This window comes from Acanthopagrus latus, chromosome 21 (genome assembly GCF_904848185.1).
Source record: "Acanthopagrus latus isolate v.2019 chromosome 21, fAcaLat1.1, whole genome shotgun sequence".
NCBI lineage: Eukaryota > Metazoa > Chordata > Actinopteri > Spariformes > Sparidae > Acanthopagrus > Acanthopagrus latus.
This window is the reverse complement of record NC_051059.1, coordinates 19,675,288-19,695,016: the sequence shown is the minus strand read 5'-3', so window position 1 is coordinate 19,695,016 and position 19,729 is coordinate 19,675,288. Positions and strand designations below refer to the sequence as shown.

The following is a 19,729-nucleotide window of genomic DNA, read 5'->3' as shown; positions in this document are numbered from 1 at the left end:
GGGAAATAAAAGACTTAAAATAAAATAAACAACGCAAATGGTTGTGCCATTCACATCTGATCAGTTGTAAAAAGAAATAAGATTCACTCCCATTTCACTTCCTGTTAATAGTACTCCACATGAAGTATTTTCCGCGATTGAAAATTTGATTTTTAATGGTACATTTTCCTATCATAGTAATCCTTAGTAATCAAAAACATCATGTCAAATGAAAAATGTGGGTGACTGCTCTTTGATTAGAAGCAAAGATTGATTTTGTAACAAAGTGTATGTGTGATAATTACATGAATGGCAGTAAACGACCAATCAATCACCGGTAAGTGAAAATCTCACTGCATGCATAATATGGACGGTGTGCTCTAATACTTAAATATCATCAAAGCCCAAGAAGATACAACTAGAGTGACCGAATGCCCATATTTCTCTTTTTTTCTCTAAAGACTTGAAAGTATGAGTTTCAAATGTCTAAATTTCTTAACCATCATGAAACCATTACTTACACTTGAAAGTCTGACATTTTATTAAAACTCAACGATCACTGATGAGGTGCAAATGTCCCCCTCACTTCCCGTTGGTTATACAACACCTCATCAGTGTATTACGAGGCAGAGTAAAGCACTACACAAAAGAACTAGGCAACAGTGAAACTGCTTGTAACAAGTGTTTCATTTAAGACAATCCCTGTAATTAGATGACAAAGAGAATAAGCTTCCAAAGCATCAATTAGCTGTCCAGAATACATTTATATTTCATTTAAAGGGAATTTTAGAATTTGCCTTAAAATCAGTTTTCCTTATATTGCAGATTAACCTCACACTAAGTGAAATAACACATCTAAAAATATAAAACAAACATGCCATAAAAGTATCTTTAATTGAACATTATCTTTAAATCTTACATGAACAAACAACATGGAAAAACATAGACACTCACAACAATGTACAGTATCACATACAATGAGATTTTATCAAATTTACCACGACAGTCAGACTGTTTGGATAACTAGCAACTTAGTCCATCCAGTGATTGGCAGAGTTTCACTGTGAATGGTCTATCATTGGCAAAACACTCTATTTCAGCAGGGCTTCAGCTACAGAATGACAACGCAGTTTGTGAAATTGTCTCAACTTACATTAGATACTGTGTGTGCTTGAAAGAGAACATGTCCATTATTTATTTGTTTACTTGCATTGCTTAGTCAAGGAATTAATACCATTAAAAACGTCTGCCCTTACAGTTACGGTGCAAAAAGAAGCTTGTACATTGCTGTAGGCGGTGAATGTATTTACACTTTGTCACTCAGTATGTGTGCATGTGCACGTTTTTAAAGTGTGTGCAATAAAAACACCAGTGTAAAGTGTGATACATGCATTAAAGTGCATACGATAATGTTGGTCACAGATGTTTCACACAGTGAGCTGTTGGTACGTCAGCTAAAAGGTTTGGTTACATTCATGGAGCAACACAGTCCGAACACTGAAGGCGTTGAATCAGTAAAGAAGACTTTCAGCAGTAGAAAAATTGAGCAGCAAGTTCAAACGTGACCCCGTTGACCAGCTGGAACTTTGGGTGCCGTTCCTTAAAGGGTACGGTAACCATTGTCTTTCACATCTGGAGTCATTTCAGTCATGTCCTTCGGGTAATGTATGACTGAGCCAATAACACCTGAAAGGTAATCAAAGAGATTAGGCTGACATTCATAAAGGGAAAAAAGAAAGCTTACATAATGAGCTGCACACTCTGCAGCTGAAAGCTGTTCCCATTTGGTATCAACATGCGTCCTGGGTGATCCGTTCACAAGCAGACAGCCTGACACCCATCAGTTCACACCTGGCACTAACATGGATCTTGACCACTTGTGATCAGATCCACGCACTGCTCTATATGCAGATATTTTGCCCAGAAAATAAAGAAATATCTTAATGTATAATATTTGCCAAATTAATCAAGGAGGCCCAAATAGTTAATACTTTGTTGGGGATGGTATTTCACAAAGTTTATAAAAGTTTCACTTAACTCCACAACTCACAAAACTGAGTCTGGGGACAGTCTCCACAGTTTCCTATATTAGTTACCATTTACTGTATCCGTAAAATTTGACATGTTTACCTACAATAAAATGATGTCTTCTTCCATAAATTGAGTATAATGGATGAAATCCGTTCAAACAGCAGCTGGGATTTAAGATTAACTTCAGACACAAAAGCACGGGGGCTGGCACAGCGTTGCCATGACAAATTGACACTTTACACAAGGAAAAAAGCAATGTATTCCATTTCATGCCGAATTTAAAAGAAGGCATGAATGATTTTGAATTTGTCCTGGCAAAGTTTTGCAAAGTTTGTCAAGTTTCTCTTCACTCAACAACTCTTAAAATTATGCAATCTCTATAGGGAGTCTGGGAATGTTGCTGTTACTAGTTCAGGGGTTAGTTTGCCATTTGGTATGGCTTCTCCTTATTCAGTGGGGGACCTCAGTTGAGTAGGCGGCCCTTCAATGCGGCCCAGGACACGTGTGGGTACACACTGCGAAAAGAATGTGGTCACATGCAGCCCAGAACACCTCCAAGCGTGGTCTGAGTGATCGGATCTCAAATGCGTCCTCAATGCATCTTGGGGTGTTTACACATGTACTTACAGTCCACTTGAAATAAGATCACTCAGGATTTCTGGTGATATCAAATGTGAAGAGCCAGCCTCCAGGTCACTGTTCAAGATTATTGCGTATCACTTATAAAAATCTTCTGAACATTAACAAAGTCATCCCTGTGTCCACAGCTGACCTGCAATAGCAGTCATATCCAGTTATAATAAAACTGAGTACTGTATACACAGTAATCCTTAATGACACACCAACACCTTGAAAATGAAAAGAACATGGCCGTCCTAGGGGGATATTGTTTGGATGTGATTTAATATTTAACTGTCTGGCTATCTTCTCCCATGACTGTTAACAGAGAAGTCTCCAGTCTGCTGGGAGCTCAGAGAAAACATAGGGAGTGTTGTTGTCTTACCTCCAGGGTGCCTCAGACCTGGGCAGAGAGTGAGAGAAAGACAAAACACATGACTATGCTTTACATTTTCCCCGTGAGTATGAGAGCACATACCAAAATCATGTGACAGGACATGTGTGAAAATAAACCCAAGTTATGCTGCATTTCATGCTGGTGAATGAGGCACTAATGTAAAGCAGATGTAAAGATTGTTTGATTACTGCATGTTATGAGATATTTTTGATGCATCGTGAGGGTTGCTGTTGAGAATCTAACTGTGCTTAAAGGCTGTACAACTTGTTTTACTATCATTCAAATGGAAAGAAAAAAAATCGTATTTACTCACCCAGCCTTTTGGAGAGGAGGAGGCTGATTACGATTAGTCCCGTAAACGCCGAGAGTGCCAAGACTGGGATCAGGAACTTTGGCAAAGGAGTTCCTGCAGCGACAAAACATTCCAGAAATGAGTAACCGGACAGAGTGACAACAAAGCTGGTGACCATCAAATGTATTGGTGTTGTATGTGGAGGTGGATTGTTGCAGTCATTCGGGGAAAAGACTGATCTTTCACTGTAGAATAACGCTGTCACTTGGTAGCACCCATTGTGTCATATGACTCACAGTCAAATGCCATCAGCTGCCTCCACAATCCACAGCCAGCAGCAGAGTTCAGGCTTGTTTCTCTCTTGATTTTCAACACTAGACATATTCCGAACTACCAGACAGGTACAGCAACGGACTGAGAAAAGGTGTTATCTAATATTGTGATTCATTATTTATTTCATTAGTCAAATTGCTGTGAGAATATCAGGTAGGGCTGCACAATATGGTTTAAAACAAAAATCATGCAGCTCAAATATCAGTTACTTAATAATACAAGATGTGCTCTACTGCCTGACGACAAAGTTGAAAACGGTCATTCGTGTCTCAAAAGCATCAATCAGAGCTAAAATCCAAATGCCATAGCAGAGGGAATTACTGTATGTTATTCTTACAGTTGATGTTTGCTCCAATATACTGTCACAGCTATTGTCACAGGTCCAATGTGTGACATTCAGTGGCATCTAGCACTGAGGTTGTAGAATTCAGCCAACAAAATCACCTCACCCTCCCTTTCACAAAAAACAAGAAAGGCCATCTCTAGAGCCAGTATTTGGCTTGTCTGCTCTAGGCATACAACTGAAATAGAACATCCACTGGGTGTGATGAGAATTTCTTGCCTGGGGCATAGTTTTGCTAGCTTCACAGTTTACTTCCTGGTTATGCTGTCCACAGAAAAAAGCGCTGAGAAGTTTCTGCAGCTGACACTACCCATAGACTTAAAACTGTGATGGCGGCACAGATTTTTAAATCAATTTTCTTGGTTAAAGGAAAGTTTTACGAAAATTAAACGGTCATTATTGACCTTTAGGTCAGTTCAACGGGTCATGTCAACCATCAACAGACATCTAACTTCTAATGGCAGTCTATGAGGGAAAATGCTTTTTGGGCCACAGGGAATTTAGAAGTCACTGGGCAAAATTGGAAGAAAAGCAATACAGCGTCGCTGCATCCACGTCTTAACAATACATTCATGGTCATCTCACATCTCGTAAGGAATTTCTCAAAAGCCAGAAAGAATATTTACCTGACGACTCTCCAGAAAGCCTCAATTCTTTCATTAGCTTGATGCATCCCTCCTGAAGGCGGATCCTCTCCGTCCCTGTCAGCTGCGGCTCCTGGTCCCACAACACTTTGAGGGCCAGTGCTTGCGGTACCTGGGCTGTCCACGTGTCCGTGTGGTCCAGACTCAGATAGACCTTCCCATCATAGAGCACACGGTCGGTCCAGTGCAGCTGAGAACCCTCCAGTATGCACTCACGAGACCGGAGGACAGTGTGGTTTGCTTAGGAAGTGATATAAAAGCTATTAACAAACAATTTGTCATTTTTCACAGCCATTAATGTTGCATTTAGGTTTTTCTTACTCAGCGTTGAAGTCTGGTTGAAACTTGAAAGAGTTGAAAGACGAGCATCAGCTGACAAGGTTTGGATGATTCTGTCAACTTCCTGGCTTGTCCCAGTGAGAGCGACTCCATTGACTAGGACCTGGTCCACGACCCGCTGAGCACCGACCACTCCCCACTGCTGAACCTGCACGATGATGGTGTCTAATGGGAGACAACCAAAATACATTCATTAACAGCTCGGAAAAGGTATACCTCCAAATGTTACAGTACATTTCAAGTCCCTGTGGGAAACAGGAGATGCAAAAGAAGCAAACATGAACTGAACTTTAAACTAGTGATGAAGCCTCAGATTATCCTTGATGCCTCTATCGGCAAATAAGACAATCAGTGAGGGGATGGGCTGTTTCTTTAAAGTTAAAATAGCTGTTGTTAATACCCACCATGGGTCAAATAAGTAACGAAGTGAAACCTATTTTTATGGCGGAGAGCTGAAGACGATATGATCAGTGTGTCACACCATGAAGAAAGAACCTGTTCTGCAGTCTGGTGCAAAAGTCTGGCACTAAAAATAAAGCTGGCTTTGTTTCACCGCCATTCTCGTTTGTCCAGATGTGCTGCAAGAATCAACCGGAAAATACATAATTTTTTTAAAAAAAAAGATCATTGTAGAAACTGGCCCACGTCCTCGCCACAATGATAAATTACTCATTTACAAAGGAACATAATTGGAAAACTAAAAGCAAATCACTCATTCAAGGGTGGTCACATAAAATAACTAAAAGTGGAACTAATGCCTCTCTGCCAGTGTCAACAGAAAACGCACAATAAATTTCACAAAGGCAGAATTTATTGCAGGGTTAATGTGTTGACACTGTGCATGTGTGATACTTGCGTAAATCAGCTGCACAATAACCCACTGTGTCAAGTGCGAAAACCAAAATGAAAGGGGCACTAACTCAGAATGTTCACGTTCATACACCTCATGAATGAGGTGACAATACGAAACTGAGAGGTATTTTTATATATCTTATTTGACTGAATAAAGAGCCTGTTTTATAAATAAATAAGTTCCCCAAAACACAGTTTGAGGCTAGAAAGGTGGCGGGGTCCGCAAAATTTAACAAAGTAAAACAGCGTGATATTATGTTCTCCTTCAGTTTATTCAATCAGTTTGTTTGTTCAGGCAGCGATGTCTATCTTTCTAAGAAAGTCTTCCCCAAAAACTGCACAACGCACCTTTACACGACTGCACAGAACTGCTGCTGGAGGGAAAGTTAATTGTTTGTGAAAGCCAAGTTAACGCACTTGACTCAGGTTTATCTTAGTCTTCCTCTTAGTGTAATTATATCCTCTTGTGTCTTATTTCGCATTAGCTATCCTTGAAAGCGAAGCAATTCATACACACAATCTTCTTACCTACTGGGAGAGGGAAACCCAGAGACAGCTCGCTCAACATGAGCACGAGAAAGGCAAGAAAATGCATCATCGCGCCTCTTGTTTCGGCTTTAAGTCCAGCGGCTGCAAGGAAAAACCCCTCAGAGTTATAAATAGCACGGATTTTAAAGAGCCATTTAAACGAAACCAGCGCTGCTGTATTACATCCCAGACTTTGTGTAAGGCGGTACCAGACGACAACTTCGGCACAGCCCTTCTGCTCCTCCTCCTCCTCTTCTGTCTCTGCGGTTCATCTTGAGGAAGCGTTGTTTAAGTGTCCGTCTGCCTCGCCTCTGATTGGCTGACGGAGCCCGCACGTGGCCCAGCAGGTCCTCGCCCATCACGTCCTGTTGCATCGGGGCTCTCCGGTTGTGAAGATGTCAGGAGAGGAAATTCACTTCTGGGAAGTCCCGCAATGCAGGGAAAGTGCAAGAATGAAAGTGAAAGTAGAAACAAAGTCTTATCAACTAAGTAAGAAAAATAAAACTTTATGATGCATCCGTGTGGAGGGGCACTTGAATTTCATTCGCCAACCTGCCCATCGGTATCAGTTTAGAGCCCAGTATCTTGCTCAAGGAGACTTGCAGCCAGGGCAATCGAACCAGCGACCTTACAATTACCCTGGAGGAGCCTCTCTGCACCCCTTCTACCAAATACACTTTTGCACATGAATGTTATTTAAGTTGACAAGTCAGATCCCTGCTCGTTGCACATTTTGCACAGTCACATCTATTTTCACATTTATTATATATTGCACACATCATGTTGATGCAGGCCCAGTTACTGTATAACGTATGTTCATTTTGATAATAGTTAGAATCGTTTTTATTATATTTTTATTCAGTTGTTGTTTTATTCTTTGCTACTTATTTTCCCTCTGCACTGCTGTGTTACCTGTGTTACCTCCCAAGGGAGATCAATAAAGGAACATCTTATCTTCTCTTAGATAAAAAATGATCAAGTCGTACAAATTTGGGCATCATTTGTGTATTTCCATTTTTTGTTGTTTTTTTTTGCTTATGACTTCTACTCCATTACATTTAAAAGCAAAGTATTCTGAGTTTTCCTCCACTTTGTCTGACATGTAGAGCTATCATCATCTAAAACATTAAATATGTTAACGATGCATCACTGATACCAAATCCAATCATTGAGCACATAACAAATAAACACTGACAGGGGCCTGGCTTATATATTTTTAAGAAATGTATTGATAGTTGTATTTGCAGTTGAGTATTGCTACTTTTGCTTCAGGAAATTATCTGAATGCAACTACCTCAAACACATAAACATTATAAGATGAGACTTGGTTTATATCCTGAGAATCAAGCCAGTGTAAAAGTTGGAGTCCTTCTGCTGGTTTTCTCTTTGACATATTTTGCTGATTCTCTGCCAGTGTCCCGTTTTTTCTACCGAAGTTCTCGTCTGAGTTTTGTTTTGGTCTGTGGAGTTTATAAGCGTCCGGCTCTTCTTTGTTTATTCAGCTGCCGTCGAGACGGAAATGCTGCTCTGTCTCTTAACGCCTTGTGGCTTCCCCCGCCAGGTTGTGTCGATGAGGCCCTCGGTTACTCAGCCTATTAAGTTAATGTTTCTCTATGGTGGCTCTGCTCAGATGATGTGACACTGGCACTTTTATGCCACACCATTATGTTTTTATAGTACACGTCTAGTGTCCTACATGCTCTCACTGGCTTTAATCTTTATTGTCGAGATTGAGCATCATGGCCAGCTGGTTTTGGCTCAGTTACATAATAACCCTGCTGTGGGTTCAGTGGTCAGGGGTTGACAAGGAGAGGGAAGACACCATTGGACTCATATAGTTTTGTTTTTAACAACTCACAGTCAGAAAAACATGTCGAGAAACTCCTTCAGGAGAGGGGGGGGGGGAAACTCAGGGTTAGTTTATGTAAATCTTGACAAACTCAAGAGTTTCTGGCAAATACGCTTTGTGGAGAAATGCCCCTCGTCACTGTGTCAGAGCCGGTCGCTTGTGAAATGGCTGGACAGTATTTAGATCTGCATGTGTTAAAGTTCCTCCACGGTATTCAGTTGGTGCTCATCAGGCTTTTTATATTCCCTGAGGAATGAAAAAAACAGTATGTTTGGGGTATCTGAGCATTGACATTCTCTGTATTCTCTTGAGGAGGTTATATTTTTTTCTGTCCCTGTATAACAAAACATTCTGTAGTTTTGTTTTGATTCTTTTTTTTTTTAGAGTTAATAAGTAAATTGAATTGCTATCTACCTTGTCAATGATTCCTGTTCAGCGTGCTCCTGCATGGTGTCAGTTAATGTTCATTTAAACAAGTAAAACTTCGGATCTGTCTCTTATTGTTGTCCTGTCTGATACAGTCTGTGGTTTTTACTTTGTCTGATAACGAGGAACACTCTGTTCATCTCTGTCTTGAAGTCCGCTTATCCAGATATTACAGCGGGTCAAGTGTGAATGCTGTGTTCCTGTTCTTATCATACATGATGTTCATATACATAGTTGATGTCACCAGAAACAAATGACATGAGCACACTAAGGATAACAGTTTTGAGCCAGTATCTCCGGTATGTGTTACGGGCATGTAAGATGTCACATGTTGTGCTCTGCTCTGATAAAACTACAGGATAATTATTTGGGCGGCGATGTTGCCAGCAGCCTTTTAGGTGAAGTGTGTCTTCAGTCTTCTGCAGACATATTCTTTAAAAAGGGAAGGTATCCAAGATATGTGTGATGTGACTGTATAAACAGTCCGCTGTTGGATTGTGGGGGACTTTACAGAGAGAGAGAGAGACAGAGGGAGGGAGGTTTAAGAGTCAGGCTGCTTTATGCTCTGTCATCCAACATGACTCTGCAGTGATACACAGTACACTAATGGAAGGACTTGCACCACACTTTCAGACGATCCCTCCACGAGCTGGTGATCCTGCTCAGTTGAAATGATATGTTTCCTTACATTGTTTTTCCATTTTAGGTTTCTTGAATGTACATCTGCCTTCCCTATAGAGCTTTGTGGACACCACCTGGACAGGTGGTGAAATGTAGGAAAAGGGACACCGGCAGATTGTGGCTGTAAAGATCCCTAAACGCTTCAGCTCTGAAACCCTGGATGAGGTGGGAAACTTTTGTCGATTTCAATGTTCACAGTTGGAAAAAGATTGTTTGCATAGTCAGATTGCCTCATGCAAACTGTGTAAAGATATAGTAATTATCTTTACGCTGTTGCATCACTGTTTGTACACAGTTTTAAGCACCTCAGTATGAAACTCTGCCTTTCAGCACTGTCTCAGACGTCCGACTTTAACACTTTAACTAACTGTAAAAAACGAATCACGTCAAACTTGTCATGTGTCTCCAGGTTTCCATGCTGAGAAAGATGAAGCGCCTAGATATTGGGAAATACAACATTGTTGAGTTTATTGACGCTTTCCCCACCCAATTTGGAAATGCGTTGGTGTTTGAGGCGTTGGATATAAGCCTGTATGACTACTGTATCTTGGCAAGACAAATTGTGAACCTATGCATCTGAGTGACATCAGAGCCATCATCAAACAGGTATGAACAAAGCACCATCAAATGGAAAGAAGAGCATTGGAAATCTCTTTCAGTTTGAGGCTTTGGTACATTCTTACTGACTTGTGTACTTTCAGTTGGCCACAGCACTTGACGCGCTGAAGAAGAGCGGGATAATCCACACTGATGTCAAATGCGACAACATAATGATGGTGAATCATCAACTACGACCCCTCCAAGTCAAGCTGATAGACTTCGGCGTGGCCATTTCCACGTCACGTGCCAGGCAGGGCATGCGTCTGCAACCACTGAGTCTTCGGTAAGATGGATTACTTTTATCGTTACACTGGAGCAAGTTAGTTACTTGACCAGTTTACCCATGAAGGAGCAGCTATGTGTATCGTCCCTATAACATTTTGTTTCCATGCGCTAAACATCCTGTATAATGTTTCTCCTCCAATTTTAGGTCTCCAGAAATTATTTGTGGCCTTCCATTTTCTGAGGCCATTGATATGTGGTCCCTGGGCTGTGTGATGGCCTTGATGTTCCTCGGCAACCGACTGTTCGAAGCCCCATCTGAGTATGAATTAGTAAGTCCTCTACTATAGTCAGACAGTTTGTCAGTGACTTGGATTTCTTAAAGAAAGCGTTGGTCTTATTGTTCAAATAGATGAAAATGCTCTAAATGTACTTTGAGTCTGGCAGAGGGAAGTCAATGTAACAGTGAGTGTGTCTGTGTGTGCATGTTTAGTTTCCAGACTGTCGAGGTCAAGACATCAAGGAACTCAGGCTTCGCTTCTTCGAACGAGAGCTTCGAATGTGACCCTCCTGTCACCCCACTGAAGGATGAAGACAGCAGTAACTTCTGCCCAGACGACAGCAATCCATCCCCTGAAACTCTCTCATCAGGCCCAAAAGCCGAAAGCACGGTGCTGTACGAAGATCAGAGTCCTGTTAGGTGAGATGATGAAAAATAATATCAAATCAAATCCGCACACTAGCTAGATCTAGTTGCAGCTTTAAGATGAGAATATGATAACAGGAATAACAGTCTGACTAATTAAGCCTAATTTGTGTGTGTTTAGGTTTGAGTCTGAGCTGAGCAAGACGTCAGAGCCCTCAGTGACGCATAGCGACAGTAGCACGAGCCCCTTAATATCTGAAGACTCAGAAGACCGTGGGAGAAGGAAGAATTGCTTCCAATGCTTCTTCTCTTGGATGAAGAAGACCTTCTGCTGCTGCTGTGTTACCGACGTTGATGTTGATTAGGGAAGTGTGAAGTTTCCTCTAACCCTCCTCCCTAAGTTACAGTTTTCTCCGGGTTGCTCCGGTTCACCAACATTTACATTTGTAACAAAAAAAAAATCTGAATTCAGGGATTGCGTCGTGGGCAGCGATGACTAAATCACCTTCCCCAACTTTTTTCCTCTTTTAACATCTCAAAGCATGAATTTCGTCTTGAAGGAAACAGGTTTTCAAACCACCACACCTTCAATTTCCCCTGACTGGTTTAGAAGGTCAGATGAAGTGGAGGGTAGCTGTGGTCCAGTATTAGGGAACTGCTTTCCTTCACAGTGGAGCTACGGTGGGAAATGTTTGGGCCAGATGGAAAGTCAGTTTTAACACTCACTGGCCTCAGCGCTGGTCAGGGTTGGATTACCAGCCTCAATCATTGCTGTGTGGAGATTATTGACTCCCTGAGTTAGAACGGTTTACTTCGGGTTGCTCTATTTAATTCTGAAATGGACAGAGAGCCAGTTAAGAAATGTTTGGATAAGAGTGATGTGATGTCATCTATTAAAAGCATTAAAAGGAATAGTTGCTGCACTCTGGACGAGTCGGAGGCCGGAGAAAGACTTCTGTGTGTTACCAGAAGGAAAGGAGGTCCAGTAATCCAGCCAGGAAAAGATCAGTGTGCAGGAACTGCTTCTTCCAGGTCAGAGTGTGATCATATCGGTTTGATTGTGGAGATAGATCGGACAACTTGTTTGACTTGTGATTCGAAGGTCAAGTCTGAATCCAATGTAACTTTTTCCTCCTCTCTTTTCACACAGGCTCATTTCTGCTGGATCACGGGCCCATGGGAACAGCTGTGATGCGACATCTATTGCATATCTGTCTGTTCCTCCTCTGTGGCTCTTCTTGGGGTTTCTCCCATCTTTTTTCCCCCTTTAAAAGGGTTTTTTCTCTCTCAATATGGCGATTTTTCATTTGAACCGAGGGTGTAAGGACAGACATGTAACTTAATGTCTGTACTAATAGCAAAGGTATGTCTGTAACATTTCTTGTAACCGAATTATCACAAATCACAAATGGCCAAAGTGTTTGCAGTTTATATCATAATCAGGGAATAGCATTTACATCATCACTGGCAATACTATTTTTTACAGTGATATTATACGTTTGTATGTCTAATATCTTTGATTAGGCCTATATTTTGAAAGTAGACTGTTATTAACATGATTTACAGATGGGTTATGTATAAATAAAGAATTGATCTCTATTGCAATTATCCTTATGACTGTCCATTATTTTACCAGTAGAAATACTGTCCTGGTGTACATGTTGCATTTAATCTTCTTGGGATATGAACATTTGTCGTTTCATCACAAATAGATACAGGTATCTGTTCACCTCTTTACCTTCACCTGAAGGAGACATAATCAGATCAGTCAGATCCACAACAAATAACAGGCAGCTGTCTTTTTATTAAAAGTTAACTTTCATACACATTCATATTTATTTTGATCACTACCTTATTTCCATTTATTTGGCTGCTCTCTACCCACATCTTCCCCCACTGTCACTGCATATTAAACTGTCATCTATCAGTAAGGCACCCAACGGTTTGGGAGAGAAAAGAGATGAGTAGAAACCTGACTGTGAGGTTGTTTTTCATTTAAGCATAAGACAACAGAGTCAGGTATTTACAGATAACAGCTCCCTAATAAAGGATCCTGAACCTCACTAACTTCCACACCATGGGCCTGACCTGCTGGTGAGTGTGGTCCTCCCTCTGTGCCTGTCACAGTGAGCACAGGACATTGTGTACACTGCAGCAGCGCCCTCTTGTGTCTGACGTCAGTACGAGCCTCCACCGGATTGGCTGGGCGGTTGTCAGGACTGTTTACAGGAAACATGGCTTCCCGGTCTGTTGGAGAGCTTCAAGAAATGGAAGGTGAGTAAATATGTAAAGATGCGGCTGAGCCACGATTATACTAGCTGAACGAGTCGGTATTAATATAGAGAAACGTGTCTGTTTGTATATGAGCGCATCCGGCGATTTGTTTTCCTTGTTACTCAGCAGACCTCTCCCATCCTTAGCTTGCTAGCTAACAAGCTAACAACAACCCTTGTTAGCAGGCGTTAATCAGTTAACTCATGCTGTCCTGCTCATCGATATCTGTCTCAGTTTCTCCACCCTCTTGGACTTTTAATGGTCTGTAAATTGTGTATATACGAATGTAGCTTGTTTGCCTATGCAACATGTTCCCAATTTTGGCTCGTAAACGTGTCTACTGTGGTCCAAACAGCTACCATGCTAGCTAACATGGTTAGTAGCTAGTGTTCAGCCTGTGTCAGTGTAAGAAAGCTAACTCTAGCTTGCTAGTTGTCTTTAAACTAGTAAGATTAGAAACAGCGTCACATCCGCAATTGAAATCGATTTAAGTGAAGTGGAAGTGTTATCTCGATCGGGCACACACGTTTTAGCGATGTATTCACGTAACAGGGTGAAGAAACGTGATCTAATTAGCATCAATGGTTTGTTCATCCAGACAGAGGCAGGATGCTCCACATGACATCCCCTGCCTCATCAGTGGGCGATATGGAGCTGGGCCTATCTAATCGTTGCATCATATTACACGTGCATCAGCTAAATGTGTCACCGATACAAAGTCAGGCTGCAGCTCTGCATCTGCAAGGTGAAATTAAGCTCTCTCTTCTCTTTGTCTGCTGACTGTAGTGGACCGAAGGGGTGAGTCCGAGGAGTCTGGTGATGATGAGACCAGGAGGAGGAGTATCAATGGCGACGTTGATCCCAATCAGCCCCCTAACACAAGTAAATTTGCACATCTCTGACATGTCTGCCACATAGAAAGGAACACAAGTCTGACAGTCAGACGTGATATAAATCAACACTGGCAGCATTACATAATCAAGCTTTTTGTGTCTGTATCACGTCTATTAATACTCTACCTTGATGAAATGGCCATATTAGTTTATCTGATTTAGTCTCGCTTTAATTAAAGGTAAAGAAGAGTCTCCGGTCGACATGGACACCATAACCTTGGACCCAGAGGAAGAGGTAAGACGATGGTCCAAAACATTCCTCCTGTTTGGCTGTCACAAAGTTTGTTTTTTGAGGCCTTTCAGTAGGGCTTGCAACTAATCATTATCTTCACTGGTGATTTTTTAATTTTTTTTTTTATTAATTAATAGGTTAGTTGGTTGATAGTGTGCTGTGATCAGTGTTTCTAAAAGCCCCAGGTAATGTTCTCAAATGTCTGGTTTTGTCCACAAACCAAAGACATTCAGTTTGCTTTGACAGAAGAAACCAGACAATATTCACATTCAAGAAGCTGGAATCTCTTTTCTTAAAAGAAAATATTTGACGAAATGATTAGCCAAATAGTTGCCGATTTAAAAAATAGCTGACAGCTATTCGATTGATTGTTGTGGCTCTACTTTTGGTAAAATGTCCCTCTCATCTCATGACTTGCTTTGGTTGGAGCTGTAGTTGTGTTTTAGAGAGTTAGCTTGTTTGTGGTATATTTCGGTTGTAGAACTTGAGAGTGGAGACTAATCTCCTTATTTTCAGTGCTGTGCTGTATGCCATGGTATTTATTGACAAATGTTTCGCCACTTCACCTGTATTTTTGTTTTCCATTAAGTCCATGTGCGGGCTGGGCACTTGTGTGTACATGACACAACATACCTTAATAACTACTTCAAGACAGTATGTCATCCTAAGTGGTCTGTTTTCTCCCTAGGATGTTGATCTTGTTCATTGTCGTATTGGAAAGATTGAAGGATTGGAGGTGCTACAGAAGGCGAAAGTAAGTAACCTCTTTGGAAAAACTACAGGTGGAATTTATACTAGACGGATCAGTTGTGTTTTCTTTTTTAAAATCTTAACAAAAATGACGGATTAGGGGCTCGGAATTAAAGTACCACTCTTGAAGTTTTCTCTTAATTGTTTCCTCATTTTCTATTCATACAGACACTGTCCTTACGACAGAACCTCATTAAAAAGATCGAAAACCTCGACAGTTTGTGCTCACTGCGTGAACTAGATCTTTATGACAATCAGATCCGCAAACTGGAGAACCTGCACCACCTCACAGAGCTGGAGTAAGTAATAAAATGTGTAGGGATTTCATCCAAAAAGAGAGAGGGTCAAATTATGAGCAATGAGCATGTTTGTTTTCCCGACCCACAGGCAGCTCGACGTCTCATTCAACCTTCTGAGGAAGGTGGAGGGTTTGGAGCAGTTGACTCGGGTGAAGAAACTTTTTCTGCTCCACAACAAAATTAGCAGCATTGCCAACCTGGAACAGTTAACGGACCTGGAGATGCTGGAGCTGGGCTCCAATCGCATCCGGGTGAGACAAGAAGGGTCTCTTAGACACTGAGAAATGTTGTTCAAACCTGGAAAATCAATACTCTTTTTGTCTTTTATGATGATGTGAAATAATTATGGAATCATGATGTTGCACTTATTTTTGTCTCTTTGATTTGTTTTTGTTCACAGGTCATAGAGAACCTGGATACACTTTCGTCTTTGCAAAGTTTGTTTCTTGGCACCAATAAAATAACTACACTTCAGAATCTGGATGGTTTACACAACCTGACTGTTTTAAGCATCCAGGTATTCTCACAAATCTTTTCAACGCTTGCCTGAGTGGTTACAAGCAGAAAAATGGAAGTGTGTACCCTTGAAACATTGCTTAATAGTGTTGTGTACATTTCTTTGCAGAGTAACAGGATCACTAAAATTGAAGGTCTGCAGAGCCTCAGCAACCTGAGAGAGCTCTATCTGAGCCACAATGGCATCGAGGTCATCGAGGGCTTGGAAAACAATGTGAGTTATAGAAATTCTGAAAGGACTGAATGCCAAACTGTTCATCATGTATTTTGCCAACCGTGCAAACATGCACAACAAAGTTTGTTCCATACATTCCAACGATGATTGTTTTCTGTCACAGAAAAAGCTTACAACCCTGGACATTGCAGCCAATCGAGTAAAGAAAATTGAAAACATCAGCCATCTAACAGACCTGCAGGAATTCTGGGTAAGGATGATTTAGGAGGTTTAACGAGAATGTGATGTTTGATTATGCAAGATTTTTATGGAGCACCTATAGCTTTACCAGCTCACCTTTTCCCCGCAGACCTCTTGACTCGACATAGCAGGAGAAGTACAGGTGTAACAATTATATTAACAGCATCTCTGATCCATTTAAAGTCTTAGTGAGCCAAAGAATCAACATGCACAACAGCAGAGCTTACCTAAGTAGAATGAAGAAAGGCTGCAAGTACTGCTGGGTAATATACCAGTATTATATTGGGATATGAGATATAAGTGTTGTTCTCTTGATATTAAAGGCTACATAACAGTAATGTGGTATCATTTTCTGCTTTACTTGTTATAATATTTGACCGCAGACTACACTATATCAATGCCATTTATCAGAAATCATATTGTGTAAATATTTTGGGAACTAGTATTGAAATGTTAATCTATTCTTTCTAATGAAGTCTAATGAATTGTTCTTTTTATTGACAATGTAAATCTCAGTCATTGTTTTAATGTACGCCACTTCCTCCACATACTGTATGTTACCGGTCTGTGTTGTCCTCTTATTAGCTGTATTGCGCATGCTTCTCCCCAGATGAACGATAATCAGATAGAGAACTGGTCAGATCTGGATGAGTTGAAGAACGCCAAGTCTCTGGAAACGGTCTACCTTGAAAGGAACCCTCTACAGAAGGACCCTCAGTACCGGCGAAAGATTATGCTGGCGCTGCCCAGCGTACGCCAGATCGACGCTACGTTCATCCGCTTCTAAACTGCAGCGTACCGTTCACCTGCCACCTTCAGTGTTCGCCCTCACCGCCCTGCCTGCCCACAACACAAACTCCATTTTAAAATGCACTGGCCTCACTGAATCACGTAGTCACTCCATACACAAACAAACATTCCGACACTAAACTCACCCACGACTCACTCGACATACATGTATGCATGTATGCACTCATTCACACCTTGATCTATGCCATTGTATAGAAGCTTATTTATTTATTAAGCAGGATATAAACTGTGAAAGTAATTCCCCCTGAAAGTGTTCCACGCCCATTTCTTCATTTCTCCTCCTCATCTATTTTCCTTTTATTGTTTTGCATGTGGATTAGAGTATGGAGACCTCTTCTTTCCTCCATCATGCAGTTCCCATCAGGAAAATGATTGTTTATCACACTGTTTAAGTTGCACTGTTGTCACGTTTGAAGAAAAGGCTGGCACTCTTATTATTTGAGGGACTTTTGTCGCGGATTTATTATTTTTTTGGTTGGACAGGATGAGACTGTTTTCACAAAGGTACACAGGCGGTGGAAGAATAATTAAACTTCAAAGGGAAAGTCCATGATAAAGTATAATTTAGATATTTTAATCTTAAGAATACCTCTTCATCCTCTCATCTGGTTCCATCATGCTTCAAAACTGTCCTTAACAAAACTTTAGAGTCAGAGAAACATCTAAAAATTAACGCCGGAGTGGCGCCATGCAGATCCTCTTAATTTTTTTTTTTTTTTTTTTTTAGGACAACAACACAAACAATCTGATGAATTATTTTAATAAACTGGTATCATAACCAATGAAGGGCAAATTTTAATGTCCAGCAGCCTCGTCTTTTCCTTGTCCAGATATTTTACAGCTCATATGCCCTGTTTTTTTTTTGTTTGTTTGTTTGTTTATTAATAAGACTGTCCTCTGCAGTAGAATAAAGCTCATGAGAATGTAAAATCATTTAAAGTATGTCCATGACACCCCTCCCTCTCTTTCTTTCAGTACCTTGAACACATCATTGATTACAGCCAATTCCCAAAGTCTAACAACTTTTGGAAACTTGTTCATAATTTTCTTTTTTTTTCTTTTAACTGATAACAGTAATTTGTAGATTGTATTTAAGTGAAATGACTTACCAATGGTGAGTAAAAGTGTTGTTAACTAATGTAATGCTCAGACAATTTTTTAAACACATTTTGAGGTTCGATATGCTCAAATGTGTAAAGACACGACAGTGACACATTCTGCAATATTCTCATTCGGCCTTCAGTAATGCTTAAAAATAGGTATTCATGTATATTTAACATGACCTTCAACAAAAACTAAGTGACCTATTCCTATTGTCCCCTGTATATAATGCTTGAGTGCACTTGAATTTTTCCCTCTTACAGTTAAAACGTGACGCATCTTTTATATGAAATAATAACTTCCCACCTCAGGGCTAAAAGGTCACGTGTGTACACGGAACAGACGCATCAGATTTCAGTGCGTTTCTGGGTTTACATGGAGAATTTAAGCTAAGTGCTTTCTGTGCAACAGAAGATGCTGACCATTATCGTCTAATTCCTTTCATCTGGGACAATAATTATTAAAGTGGCCTGAGTTGATATTGAATCTCCCTTTGTAAGCAAAAAGACAACAGCTTAAAATGCTGGTTTGTATTATTGGTGTTTTGATCTTTTTCAAATGAATTGACATCAGATTATAAACCTTTTAAAAAAAACACAATTGTTCGTGATTAGAAAACTAGAACATTTATGAGCCGTATCAGACTATCAGCAAAACTGAAGGACACTGTGTATTATTGATATGAATGTAATCTTATTTTATATTCAGCTTTAACTATGATTAAAATTGGCCAGTGGGATTAGAAGTGTCACTGTGTATTTGTAAATATAGTTTGGACATATCAGTGATGTAGAAAGTCAGTGCCATCACCACTTTCCCTTTGTAAACTGAATTCCTTTTTTTTTCTTCTTTATGCCAGGCAGGACAACAGATTTGTGTGAAATAACATAATGAAGATCTTAACTTGACCTTGATTGGTCACTTAACGAGCAATTGTTCAAATTGATGGTATCTTGTCATTGGTAGAACTGATCCTTCAGGTTTTGGACTTGGTTGAAGCTGTTTTGAAACTGAATGTATTATGCAAATAATAAAATGACACTACTTAAAGCGCAAGTCTGTGTAGTCTTAATTTATTTTGTGTGATATTTGTCACGACTGATCTGAATTTTGAAATTGAACTGAATAGTCAAAGTTATTCCTCATCTTTGATTTTAACTCTATTTATGTACAGCAGTAATATGAATGTACAATAGTGGCCCAAAACAGTATGGAGATTTGATGCAAACTTGCTACAAGGAGTGAATCCATCCAGTATAAAGACACTCAATCTATTTAAAAGTCTCCATAGCCTTTTTGTTCTTCATGATGAAAGGTGCCAGACAGTCCCTCTAGATTTGGGGAGTGAAATGTATCTAATATGATCAGGAACTGAAGTATGTAGGTCACTTCATCCTGATCACAAGATTCACCATCGCATCAACAGTGCACATAACACCCATTTTCGTACCAACGAAATTCTGCAAGTCAAATAAATATTACAAAAATAAGGGCTTGATGTAAATCTTTTAAAGGATTGGTGTTTGACTTTATTACCTATTGCAGTTCAACCTTTTTCTAATGCACACCACCAAATGCAGAGAAGACCAAAATAGTTGTGTTCCTGTTACTGCTTGGTTTAAATCTTAACTATATTTACAATAAAATGGTTGTTGAGCA

The 19,729-nt window shown here is 40.3% G+C and overlaps 2 protein-coding genes and 1 long non-coding RNA gene across 3 annotated transcripts; 2 read left to right on the top strand and 1 right to left on the bottom strand.

Annotated features, from left to right (window-relative positions):
* Window positions 1-648: 648 nt before the first annotated feature.
* LOC119011227 lies at window positions 649-6,617 on the bottom strand. The gene is made up of 7 exons (XM_037084174.1): window positions 6,566-6,617; window positions 6,357-6,458; window positions 4,959-5,141; window positions 4,620-4,877; window positions 3,339-3,431; window positions 3,014-3,031; window positions 649-1,665 (listed from the first exon to the last, which is right to left on the bottom strand). The coding sequence occupies exons 2-7, from the start codon at window positions 6,424-6,426 to the stop codon at window positions 1,580-1,582; spliced, it is 708 nt and encodes a 235-aa protein (XP_036940069.1). The 5' UTR covers window positions 6,427-6,458; window positions 6,566-6,617; the 3' UTR covers window positions 649-1,579.
* A 2,730-nt stretch (window positions 6,618-9,347) lies between these two features.
* Window positions 9,348-12,345, top strand: LOC119011228. Its single transcript, XR_005072142.1, has 6 exons — window positions 9,348-9,477; window positions 9,722-9,918; window positions 10,014-10,195; window positions 10,343-10,834; window positions 10,962-11,812; window positions 11,931-12,345. It is a non-coding gene; the product is annotated as an uncharacterized LOC119011228 (long non-coding RNA).
* Window positions 12,346-12,898: 553 nt separating this feature from the next.
* ppp1r7 (protein phosphatase 1, regulatory (inhibitor) subunit 7) lies at window positions 12,899-19,126 on the top strand. Its single transcript, XM_037084173.1, has 10 exons — window positions 12,899-13,054; window positions 13,841-13,936; window positions 14,127-14,182; window positions 14,868-14,933; window positions 15,098-15,228; window positions 15,317-15,479; window positions 15,629-15,745; window positions 15,854-15,958; window positions 16,083-16,169; window positions 16,770-19,126. Exons 1-10 carry the CDS (start codon window positions 13,015-13,017, stop codon window positions 16,944-16,946), a joined length of 1,038 nt encoding a protein of 345 aa, XP_036940068.1. The 5' UTR covers window positions 12,899-13,014; the 3' UTR covers window positions 16,947-19,126.
* The last annotated feature ends 603 nt before the right edge of the window (window positions 19,127-19,729 follow it).